Source organism: Scyliorhinus canicula, chromosome 1 (genome assembly GCF_902713615.1).
Source record: "Scyliorhinus canicula chromosome 1, sScyCan1.1, whole genome shotgun sequence".
NCBI lineage: Eukaryota > Metazoa > Chordata > Chondrichthyes > Carcharhiniformes > Scyliorhinidae > Scyliorhinus > Scyliorhinus canicula.
Window position 1 is genome coordinate 57,846,543 of NC_052146.1, and position 12,892 is coordinate 57,859,434.

At 46.5% G+C, this 12,892-nt stretch overlaps 1 protein-coding gene across 1 annotated transcript in view; it reads left to right on the top strand.

Moving 5' to 3' along the window:
• ksr2 (kinase suppressor of ras 2) overlaps window positions 1-12,892 on the top strand; it is a 592,582-nt gene that overhangs the window by 446,061 nt on the left and 133,629 nt on the right. Inside the window, 2 exon segments of the mRNA XM_038791136.1 lie at window positions 460-628; window positions 8,525-8,605. Coding sequence (XP_038647064.1) covers window positions 460-628; window positions 8,525-8,605 — 250 coding nt within the window.

The window sequence follows — 12,892 nt, forward strand, 5'->3', positions numbered from 1 at the left end:
GGTCCCCTATCTAATACGAGTGCCATTTTATGGCGCTGTGTTTCTTGATGCTGCGAGTGCTGGGAAACACGTGGCTAAATGTGCTATGGGACATTAAATCCCACCCAGAGTATTTCAGACCTGTGACCGATTCAAAACTACACCGGACACTGGTAAAATTACAGTGAGGACAGGGAAATTAGGGAGAGAATGGACAGGTTTCCCGCTGGATTCAATTACTCCACCAGCCCAAGGTCTCCGAACACATGAGCAAAAATAAAGCAAACAGCCTCCCAAGTAGAGCAGGATTATTTCTCTCGCAAAATGCATGAATTGGACAATAGTTAATGCAAATTGTGTGTGTCAAATGAATCCCAGTCTCTTGCATCAGGGTAACTCTTCTCCACTCCAGCTGGGATTTGTGGTGTCATGACATGCAGTCTTATGGATGCATGTTCTTTCTTTTCTCTTTGCCTGCAGGATCATATATCAGTCCCTTACCAGCCGGACTCCAGCAGTAATCCTTCATCAACTACGTCTTCGACGCCGTCATCTCCAGCGCCGCCTCTACCTCCCAGCGCGACACCTCCTTCACCCCTGCACCCTTCATCGCAGTGCACCCGGCAGCAGAAACAATTCAACTTGCCAGGTACAACACTTCAGTGTTCCTTATGTTCAGTTGAAAGGTGTCGATGTAGAGGGAATCTTTTTCAGAGTTTACTCTGCTATTGGGGAAACATTACAACTTGAGAATTGAGAACAGCTTGTCCCATTCACCTCTGCCATCTCCACCAGTGTTTTCCTGGCAAGGCTCCGCATTGGCACGCAAATGCGTAAAATTAGCCCAATGTATTTTTATAAACTGAAAATGATAGAGAAGTCCAGCTGATTAACACTGCGGGTGGACCTCATCACCCTATTCAAATGAAGAACGTCCACTCAGAGTTTCAACTTATTTCTCTTTGTGTTTTTCCCACATTTAAACAAAATTGCTAATTAATATTTGTAATTTTTCTTCTTATTTGGATTAGGAAATTTAAATTCAAATCCCCTGCCCCTCCTACACCCAACCCACCAGGGGAGCAAAGCTCTCAACAAACGTAGTTCAAAATTGATGACGGATCATCATTAGGGGCAGTGTGGTGGCAATGGCTAGCACTGCTTCCACACAGCGCCAGAGAGCCAGGTTCGATTGTGACCTCAGGTGTCTGTGCGGGTTTCCTCCAAATGCTCCAGTTTCCTCCCATAGTCCAAAGATGTGCAGGTTAGGTGGATTGGCTATACTAAATTGGCCCTAGGTGGGGTTATGGGAATAGTGTGGAATTTGGGCCCAGGTATGATGCTCTTTCAGAAGGTCAGTGGAGGCTCGATGGCCGAATGGCCTCCTTCTGCACTATGGATTCTATGATTTTGGGTACAATTTAATTCAGGTTGGTTGGCGAGTTGGCAAGAACCTCATGTCAACTCCTTTGGGAAAGGCCCATTGCATTAAGTGCCCTAAGTATCCAATGGTGGGCCTGATCCAGGCTCAAGGACCTCGGGTAGAGAAATCCCGTCCCACCCCCAATTAATCAGCGGCCTAATTTCCATAGTGCCGCCGGGGGAACACTGGTAGTTGCCGGTAATGCACCCACCAGAGGCCCAGAATGAGCATGACTCCATCGCTTACCGATGCCTGGTTCCTTGATCTCTTTGAACAAGAGACCCTCTGCCCCCGGGGAGTTGACTATCAGGTTTGCTTTTCAAGGTTACCTGTGTAGCAACTATCCCACCAGCCATTGGTTGAACATAAACAACAATGGGATGAGGCCCTTAAGTGGACATGAATTACCCCAATTAAGGGCCTCAGTTGGCATTGAGATGAAGAGCCATCACGAGCCTTCCTACCTAGACTTCATTTGGGCAGAGGTGAGAAGGTGGCTGAGTCCACATTCCGGCACCCTCCACGCAATTAAACACAACCCCCTTCCCTTTCCACCACAAAGAAAAACCAGAAGATGGTATTAAGTACCGTCTTTTATCTCCGATTCTCCCATTCTCTTGGAGTGCAGCTCTCCACTGCAAGTGCAGCATAACAGAGTTACCCCTCATGTCAAGTGCCTACTGAGTTTGGTAAATAGCACAAAATAGGATTCTAATAGGTCACAGACAATTAATGATTGTCCTCATACACTGGAACAAACAATTTGGGTAAATGCTTACAGTGCATGGCTTATTTAAAAAAATAATTTGTTTCTGTGACTGATTGGGAAATTCTAAAAGCAATATTACATTAATCTAGAAAGAAATGGCATCAGAACAAATAAAAATATATATTGAGCAGGCTTTCTTCTACGATGTCCTGCACTTTTCAATCACAGTTTGCTTCCTGTTTGATTTTCTGGAAAGGCAGGTCTTTATTTATTTATCTCTATTGCCATACAGTGCAAAGCATGTAGACACAGTATTAAAAACAACAGCTGACAATACAGAAATCACACAATGTTTATAACAAGTCTTCTAAAAGTCACTACATTTTCAGCATTGACAACAAAATCATGCAAAGCATTCCAAGTAACAATTCCACATGAATTTGTTTTTAACGACTATCACGAGGTGAACAAAATTTGTGTAGTTTATACTGATGACCACGCAAAATACTCTAATTGCGAGTAAAGAACTTTTCAGGCTCAGAGGTAGTAAGGCCATCCATCAATTTATAAACTTCAACAAACTCAAAAATCAATCTTCTTTTCTCTAAAGATTGTAATCCAAGAATGCTCTTCATAAATATTCTCCTCATATACCATATCATTGCACTCTTTCTATAAGCTGTATATCTCTCTGGAAGTGTGGGTTCCAAAGTGTGGATGCATACTCCAGATGTGGGCGTGCCAGCTGCTTTCAGATAAACACGAACACCCCGACTCAAAAAGGATGCATTTTGCACTCGTAAAACATTTTCTGCCCTCTGTACTGCCTCAGCCACAAGATTTGTAAACTTCAAATTACTTGGAACAGTCGAACAGTCATAGCAAAATCCTTTTCAATTATTGAATGTGCTAAAAGCTGGCCATTGATACGATACTGTGAATTACGAATATTGTGGCCAAAATAGAAAACCAAAACTTTTGCCACATTAATGGTATGTTATCACTACTTGGGCCACTGCACAATAGTAGAGTTCACTCTGGAGAAGTGTGTTTGAGGAGCCTGGGTTATTTTTCTTAAGTTCAAACTAAATTTGAATATCATCTGCACATTTCAAAACTGTACTATGCTGAATCTGGCCATCATTGTCATTAATGTAAGTCACAAATAAAAGGGACCCTCAGAAGTGGGCAGCACGGTAGCACAGTGGTTAGCACAGTTGCTTTACAGCTCCAGGGTCCCAGGTTCGATTCCCGGCATGGGTCACTGTCTATGAGGAGCCTGCACGTTCTCCCGGTGTCTCCGTGGGTTTCCTCCGGGTGCTCCGGTTTCCTCCCACAGTCCAAAGATGTGCAGGTTAGGTGGATTAGCTGTGCTAAATTGTCCTTAGTGTCCAAAAAAGGGTTGGGTGGGGTTACGGGTGGAGGTGTGGGCTTAGGTAGGATTCTTTTTCCAGGGGCCGGTGTAGACTGGATGGGCTGAATGGCCTCTTTCTGCACTGTAAAGTCTATGATTCTATGATGACTACCTTGAGGGACTCCAGAAATGGAGGGCACAATCGAATCAAATTGGAATATTGTCCCATGATGAGCGGATTTAGCCAGGTGTTTTCCTTGGCAAGATGGCACCAGCAGTTCCAGGGAGGAAAACCACCTGGGGGCCTTCGATCCCCTGGGAGTCCCCAACAAATGCCATTTCTGTCTCTGTTTGTGAGGACTGCAACTGAACGGTGCTCGCCCGAGGTCTCTGGGGCGAGGGGGTAAGATCGCAATGTCTCGGGTAGATCAGGAGAGTGCATATTAGAGTGAGACTAGCTGGCTCGCTCTAATATGCAGATTTACAAAATAAAGTTCCTGACACAATGGGCGGGATTCAGATCACTACATCTCGTGAGATCGGGTTAGGTCTCGCACGGCTTTGAGTGGCGTGACAATCCCAGAAGAGGAATCTCCTGTCATTTACCGGCCACATCGTTCCGCCTTTTGGGCACAACGCGGCCAGTAGATCGCGCTCCATATGTGTTGGATTTGTTAATTGCCCATTAACAGTGACTGCTTCCACACGGTCCAACAGAAATGATTTTATCCACTGGTAAAGTTTGCCTTTAATCCAAAATGCAGATAACTTGTTCAATAACTGCCTATGCAGCACTAAATTAAACGCCTGTCAACTCTACAAGTCACACCTTATAAAAATTCAAGTAACTGTGAGCCACAAGAACCCCCAGGGATGAAGCCAAACTGGTTGCCCCCAATAAGACCATGCAACTTCCAAAAAGTCCAGAAGGCCCCCACAACACAAGATTCCATTAGCTTTACAATGTAGCAAGTCAAGGTGACTGGCCGATAATTCTCAGCATCTTTTTTGCTCCCTTTTTTAAAAATAGTTACAAGAGGCAGTTTTCAATTCTTTGGGTGTTTCTCCATCTTCCAAGCAACGTTTAAAGAGCAGACAAAGCAGATGCAATTTTAAAAATTACCTTCTTTTCAGATCATAATGAGGTATCTTATCTAGTTCAGGAGAGGCAAAGTTCTTGCATCCGAATAGCCTTTGTTGAAGACGATTGAAGACCATATGGTTGAAGACCATAAACTGAAGACCAGTTTATGATCTCAATCGGTCAGTTGTACATAGAGGGGCAATCTCTAAATCTTGATCTAAATCTTCAAAGGTGCAGACTGTTGAATAAAAATCACTAAATATCTGAGCACATTGTTGTGGATTATCAATGACTGTCCCAGTTACTGGAATAAATAGTGGACCAGTAACATTTTTCACTTTTTGTTTGGACTTCACATAGTTCCAGAATGATTTACTGTCCCCACTCTCTGCGACTGTATGTTCAACATTCAGCACCGCTTGTCACACTACAGATTTGAGATTGTTAGCAGATTTATTACAATTAATATGACTTTCTTCTGTCAGGGCACTCCATAAGTCAACTCGGCTAACTGCTGTTGTCTCGTTGCATCTCATACTTGCTCTATTTCACAGAGTGGTTTTAATTTGTGACCCCAATTTTTTGTTGGAACACTTTCTCCAAGAGCCTAGCGGCTGGTTTAGCACACTGGGCTAAATCACTGGCTTTTAAAGCAGACCAAGGCAGGCCAGCAGCACGGTTCAATTCCCGTACCAGCCTCCCCGAACAGGCAACTTCATTGAAGCCCACTTGTGATAATAAGCGATGTTCATTTTTCATTTCAAATCACTGATGAATAATGTGTAAATTGTTTTGCCCATAGCATGTGTAATTTCTGTACTTTGCTCCGCGGGTTCGCTGAGTTTTAGTTTACTCGCAAAAGGTGGAAACTTCCTCTGTGCATAGAATGTGATAACACACTTCCTTATGTAAATGGTTTTCATTTCCTTCTACAATGCCAACTGCATGGGGGGGTGGGGGGGGGGCAATTAATCTCTACCATGATAACCATTTTGACTATGTTTGCTGTGTCAGCATCAAGATTAAATAGTGAAAGGTTTCTTTGTGAAACAGTTTCCTGTGGAGCCTGACTCTCGCAACAAAAGAGCCCCATCCGCTTTGCTCCAGCAATGACACTTTTCAGGCCTTTCCCTCCCCCACTCCCCACCTGAGCTCTTTTAGGATTTGGGAAACACGTTTGACTTTGGCTTTGTTGTGTAAAGCCAATTCCAGAGGCACTGATGTTGGAAGGAAGACAAGAGCACACCTGATCCTGACCGTTTTCCTGTAGACATGCGCCGTGATGTCCATCCCTTTCTTCAACTCAGTCGCTTCACTTGACCACAAGCAGTTGCATAGATTCCCATCATATCCCTTGAAGAATAATAAGCAACAGATGTCTCGGGGCAGCTTGAGCTTGGATGTTGGCCTCTTCCCATCTCTATCATAAAATTCTCATGTAATTATTCCTGGAAGTGGATTGAAATTTGACTCTCCCCCAACAAGTTCTAGCCATTGATTTTTACACATTAGAAGATAAACTGCCCAAAACTCATAAAGAAATGATAATATGAAAATTGAAAGTACAAGCCAATGTTTTGTTCCTGCAATCATGAAATGATAGAATGTTCTGAGATGATTGAGAGGAATGAGCAATGTTTTTTGAACATTGGGACAACCGAAATAGACTGCAGAAGCTTCTTACAGTGCTATCCATCGCTGTTTGCCTAAATGTGCATGTGCCGACATTCCGCTGAGCTATCCACGTCAGTGCTGCAGCCTGCAATTTGCATGTTGGTGGATGACCTTCAACAGCATTGCTGTTGTGTGAGAGCAGATCCTGTGTAACACGGGGAAGTACATTTTTTTCCTTTACTCTTTTATGGGTGATATGCCACCAATGAACACACGACGAGTGGTGAACGTAACTGAGGCTTTAATAAACTAAACAGAAAGCCTCCTGGCCTTGGATCCTGAACTGAGGCAGCAGCGGAGATTAGCCACCTTTACACCGAGCCCGAGGGGAAGCGGAGCCAGCAGACAGTGGTTTACCACATTACCTATAATACAGTGGCAGTTTACCACAATACACATATCATATACTACAGTGGTTCTGAGCCAGTAGGGACAAACCCAAGCATGTAACAATACAACAGTACAATACAATACAGTGGTTTACCACAATGGGACATTGCAATCACTGGCAAGGCCAGCAATTGTTGCCCTACTCGGTCATTTCAGAAGGTAATTAAGAGTCAACCATATTGCTGTGGGTTGGACTCACATATAGGTCAGATCAGGTATGAAAGGCAGCTTTCCTTCACATTTGTGAACAAGGTAGGTTTTTAAAAATAATTGATGGCAGTTTCATCGTCCCTGTTCCTGAAAAGAGCTGTACATTCCAGGTGTATTAATTGAATTCAAATTCCACATGCTACCATGTTGGATTTTGAACCTGTGTTCCCAGAACATTATCCCATGCCTCTGGGATTACTAGTCAGGCACTGAGTGCTACTTAACCCCCAGAACTACAGGGTTGTGCCAGAAAATGTTCAACAATCCAGTGAGGACAAGTAGGGTAATGTATTGGACAGTCCGCTTTTTTTTGTCCTTGAGTATCTGGGGAGGGAGTAGACAGCATTCTTTGTAATGTATTTCTAACATATGGGGTAGGGGGGTTGAGATACAGGCATTTATCTCTAGGGGCTTTAACCATCTGATAGCTGTGGCTACACCAGCCAGCCAACTGACCAGTGGATACACAAGGTTGGATATTCAGTTTACTGTAGGATTTGGAAAGGCAGTGGACGAACCTGCAATCTCTGCCGCCACCATTTGTGCCAGTTCGGCATCACAATCCTGACCCATGTCCATTTCTAGAGAGGCCAGGTCGGAGTCTCAATGGTTTCCCACCACAAGCAGCAGACAACCAATTGAGGGAGATGCCTATAAAGGTCCCTTTCCCACACTGACTCGCACTTCCAGTCAGCATGTGGGCTTTGCATATTGGACCAAGAAATGGTCACTGCATCAATATTGCCTTAGTAAGGCACGATTAATCCCAAGAGGGTCTTTGCCATACCTGCACCCACATCCATCATGGCCAGCTCCCGTTGTCCCATTGAGAGGCTGCAGCTGCAAAATCACAACCAGGTAATTGTGTCCTTCTAAAATTTCAAAGAATCTGACCTATTCTTCATGTTGCTCCCTCTCTCTCCATGAACTGCCAGTTCTCCATTAGACCTCAGCCCTGGAAGGGCTTAATATTGGCCCTCCAGGGGGCTCTCTTGGCCATTAATTGACTGACGCTTTAAAACTTGAGGTGGGAGTATCGTGAATACGATGTATGGGGTTGGGGACCAGAACGGCTCTTAAAGCACCTGAGAATGCGTTTGATTTCCAGATTCTTGTTGGACTTTGCAGTTACATCAGTGGATGGTTTAAGGTTAAACTGAAGAAGCTCCAATCGATGTGGAAAATAAAATAGGTTCTTTTTGGGAGATTTAGATTTTTAAAAAATCATAAACCTCCCAATTTAAAACTGCCATTTTCTTCAAAGTCCTCGCTTCAATTTTAAGTTATTTTTGATAACTATCCAATTGGGATAATGTCCATCAATTCACCGTTTTGAAAGAAAATAAATGACAGGATCCAGCTCTGTTCAATAATTAATATTTTTTGCATCTGGCCATTGATATCCATTGTAGGTTTGCTTAGTAACCCAGAGGAAGCTGATCTTACTATAACTGCAAAACAAGTGCCTGTGATTAGCTGGGACACCAATGGTTTCTATGGTAACAGGGAACAGGACATCAGCAACATCAGAAAATGTACGAAAGTGACAATAATTTGACAGCGGATTCTTCACCTGCACAACAAAATCTTGAAACGCTAGTAATTTTCAGACTGATCCTTTGGGATACGGTGGTCAACTTTTAAATACAGTCAACATCCATTTTAAATGGGTTTTAGAATGTTATTTTTCTTCTAAATCAGGTATACTCTCTAGCATTCGGCTGAGGGCAATCACAAGCAGTGACTTGCTTGAGGGTCACAGCCACACAAGCCCGCCACAAGGTAACTCAATTTTTAACAATCAGCATCTGGTCTATATTTGCATATCTAGAAGTAAATAGTTTGCCACCCAATTTTCTGTTTTATCACTGAGATTCTTGATAATCACACAATTTGAAGTATGCTTGAATCTGAATGCTCAAAATGTTACGGGCTGTTTTATTTGAACACAGTGTGGTAGTCTGGTATGTTACAAACTCTGCTCATTATAACAGTCATAATAGGAAAACTCAGTGACTGTTCAGCTGGAAATGTATAATTGACTCCCATATGCCCTTACAGAGTGAGAGCCAGGAGAAGGAACAAAGGAGTGCAAGATATCCTTGGTGCTCTATTTAAGTGTAATTAATACTAGTGACACCACCCTGAAAATAGTAGAATTTAACAAAAGTGAGAAACACCATGATCCAGAAGAATGTCGAGGAAGGAAAATCAACAGAAAGAAGTTGAATAATGTTGATCACATTCTCTATCCTATTTTGTAGGGTGTATGTTGCTCTTGTTGACCGCATATTGAGGCAGATTTTAGGAATCCATGCTCCTGGCACGGATTTTACACTGGGAATTGAATGAATGTAAAGCTCAAAAGGACTGCTGATCTCGGCACCTGAACGTTCAATATGCTTTTCTGGCAAATGACATTCTGGATTGAGAAGATGAATTCGTAAGGTCTATGGTACGATCTATCTGAGTGCCAGGAAATATTTGTGGTGTGTGTAGCTGAGCTGCCGCAATGGCAATGCATCAGTCCTCCTTGGAACTTAACTTTGAGTGAGAATGGGATGCATCCCTCCCCACCCCAAGCCTGTTAAATGTAACAACGTGATGGCCTTGAGTTTTCACTAATTTATGTTAATTCTTTCAACACTTTTCAGCCAAAATCAGTGCAACAAAATCGTGCTAAATTTGAAGTGAAAATTCACCTCCACGGCCCAAAGATGTGCAGGTTAGGTGATTGGAAAAAAAATAATTGGGTACTCTAAAGTTATTTTTTATATTTGTTCTTCGAGCTAGTCCTACCTATTAAACTGACCATGCCCCCACAGTGAATTAATGATCAAGGTGGGTTTCTGCTAATTGTGTCTGTTTGTTTGCCTTCAAGGAGGTGCTTAAAATTACACTTTATTTAAGTGACTCAAATCGGGGATCTAATAGATACTTTTTTAAAAAATAATTTTTATTAAAGTTTTCACAAAATATCAACAACAAAAATATAAAGTACAAAATGCAAAAAATGTAAAGGAAACTCAGTAACAAAATAATAAATTAACACCCGCCCAAACACATAGCAAATATATACACCCAGACAAAACCTCCAATATATAGAAACAAAACTGAAATAACCTCCCCCCCCCCCTCGGTTGCTGCTGCCACTGATCGTTGTCTACCGTTCTGCCAGGAAGTCTAGGAACGGTTGCAACCGCTTGAAAAACCCCTGTACCGACCCCCTCAAAGCAAATTTTACCCTTTCCAACTTGATAAACCCCGCCATGTCATTGATCCAGGCCTGAACGTTTGGGGGGCCTCGCATCCCTCCACTGAAGAAGAATCATCCGCCGGATGCAAAGGTCAGAATACCGGCCTCTTTCGCCTGCTGCACTCCCGGCTCCTCTGCAACCCCAGATATTGCGAACCCCCAGCCTGGTTTGACCCTGGACCCTACCACCCTCGACACCGTCCTCGCTACGCCCTTCCAAAATTCCTCCAGTGCTGGGCATGCCCAGAACATATGGGTGTGGTTTGCTGGGCTCCCTGAGCACCTAACACACCTGTCCTCACCCCCAAAAAACCTGCTCATCCTTGTCCCGGTCATGTGTGCCCGATGCAACACCTTGAACTGTATGAGACTGAGCCTCGCACACGAAGAGGAAGAGTTGACTCTTCCTAGGGCATCTGCCCAAGTCCCCTGCTCGATCACCTCCCCTAGCTCCTCCTCCCACTTACTTTTTAGCTCCTCCACCGAGGCCTCCTCCTCCTGCATCACCTGGTGTATTGCCGAAATCTTCCCCTCTCCAGCCCACCCCCCCCCGAGAGCACCCTATCCTGTACCGTGCGTGGCGGCAGCAGCGGAAATCCCACCACTTGCCACCTAACAAACGCCCTTACCTGTAGGTACCTAAAGGCGTTTCCCGGGGGAGCCCGTACCTCTCCTCCAGCTCACCCAGGCTCGCGAACTTTCCATCCACGAATAGGCCCCCCAACCTCCTTATCCCTGCTCTGTGCCACCCCGCAAACCCTCCATCTATCCTCCCCGGGACAAACCGATGGTTTCCCCGTATTGGGGTCCACACCGAGGCCCCCAACTCCCCCCTGCGCCGCAAGAACAGCTCGTTCTTGCGCATGTTAAGCTTATACCCTGAAAATTCCCCGAACTCCCTGAGGATCCTCATTACCTCCGGCATCCCCCCCACCGGGTCCACGACATAATGTAGCAGGCCGTCCGCATAGAGCGATACCCTATGCTCCTCCCCGCACCAGCCCCCTCCAGTTCCTCGACTCCCTCAGTGCCATAGCCAGAGGTTCAATCGCCAGTGCAAAGAGCAGGGGGGACAGGGGCCACCCCTGCCTCGTCCCTCGATACAGCCGAAAGTGCATTAGACCTCCTCTTGTTCATGGCCACACTCGCCACCGGGGCCTCATACAACAACCTGACCCACCTGATGAACCCCTCCCCAAACCCGAACCTCTTCAGCACCTCCCACAAGTACCCCCACTCTACCCGATCAAAAGCCTTCTCGGTGTCCATCGCCGCCACTATCTCCGCCTCCCCCTCACTTGCCGGCTTCATAATGACGTTCAGGGGCCTCCGCAAATTCGCATTCAATTGCCGCCGCTTCACGAACCCCGTCTGGTCTTCGTGAATGACCTGCGGTACACAATCCTCAATTCTCGAGGCTAAGACCTTCGCTAGCACCTTAGCATCCACATTTAACAGCGAAATCGGCCTGTAAGACCCACACTGCAGGGGGTCCTTGTCCCGCTTCAGGATCAGGGAAATAAGTGCCCTGGACTTCGTCGGGGGCAAAGCCCCACCCTCTCTTGCCTCATTGAAGGTCCTAACCAACGGGCCCAGCAAATCCACATACTTTTTGTAAAATTCGGCTGAGAAACCATCTGGCCCCGGTGCCTTCCCCCCCCGCTTGCTCCCTATCCCTTTGGCCAGCTCCTCCAGCCCAAGCAGAGCCCCCAAACCCACCACCAGTCCCCCCTCCACCTTCAGGAACCTCAGTTGGTCCAGAAAGCGGCCCATTCCTCCCTCCTCCTGTGGGGGCTCGGACTGATACAGTTCCTCATAAAAGTCCCTGAAGACCCCGTTGATGTCAACCCCACTTCGCGCTCCCCCGCTCTGGCCCCGGCCCTTCCAGCCTTCAGGCCAGGAAAAGAGGCCGCGCTTTCCACCTGCCCGGCCCCGCCTCCTCTGGCGCAGCTTCTATTCACAGGCCCAGTCCTCTCACCCCCACTCCAGGCCTTCCCCTCCCCCGCAGGGGCCCCGTTCCCCCCTACCGACCTTCCACCCCCACTCCATTTATTTGCCTCCCTTCACTAACCCACCCGACGGATCTAATCAGTGCCCCACTCACCCCCACCATCCACCCGAAATCGCGAAAAAGCAAGAAAAACCAAGAACAGTGAACGAACAAAAAGAACCCCACTCGAAGTGTAACACAGCCTCAGCACCCCGACCGTCCCAATGCACGGCCCCTACCCCGACCCTCAGTTTGTGTCCAACTTCTCGGCCTAAACAAAGGCCCACACCTCCTCCGGGGACTCGACATAATGATGCCGGTCCTTGTAGGTGACCCACAGATGCGCCGGCTGCAACATGCCGAACTTCACCCCCTTCCTGTGCAGCACCGCCTTCGTCCGGTTGTAACCGGCCCGCTTCTTCGCCACCTCCATACTCCAGTCCTGATCAATTAGAACCTCCGCGTTCTCCCACCTGCTGCTCCGCTCCCTCTTGGCCCACCTGAGGACACACTCCCGATCAGCGAATCGGTGAAACCGCACCAGCACCGCCCGCGGCGGCTCGTTAGCCTTGGGCCTACTCTCCAGCACTTCTAGCTCCAGGGGCCCCTGAAAGGACCCCGCTCCCATCAGCGAGTTTAACATAGTCCGACCCCTCCAGCCCCTCCGGGAGGCCCAGGATCCGCAGATTATTCCGCCTCGACCAATTCTCCATCTCCTCGAACCGCTCCTGCCATTTCTTCTGGAGCGCCTCCTGCGCCTCCACCTTTACCGCTAGGCCCAAGATCTCGTCTTCGTGCTCCGAGACCTTCTGTCGGACCTCGC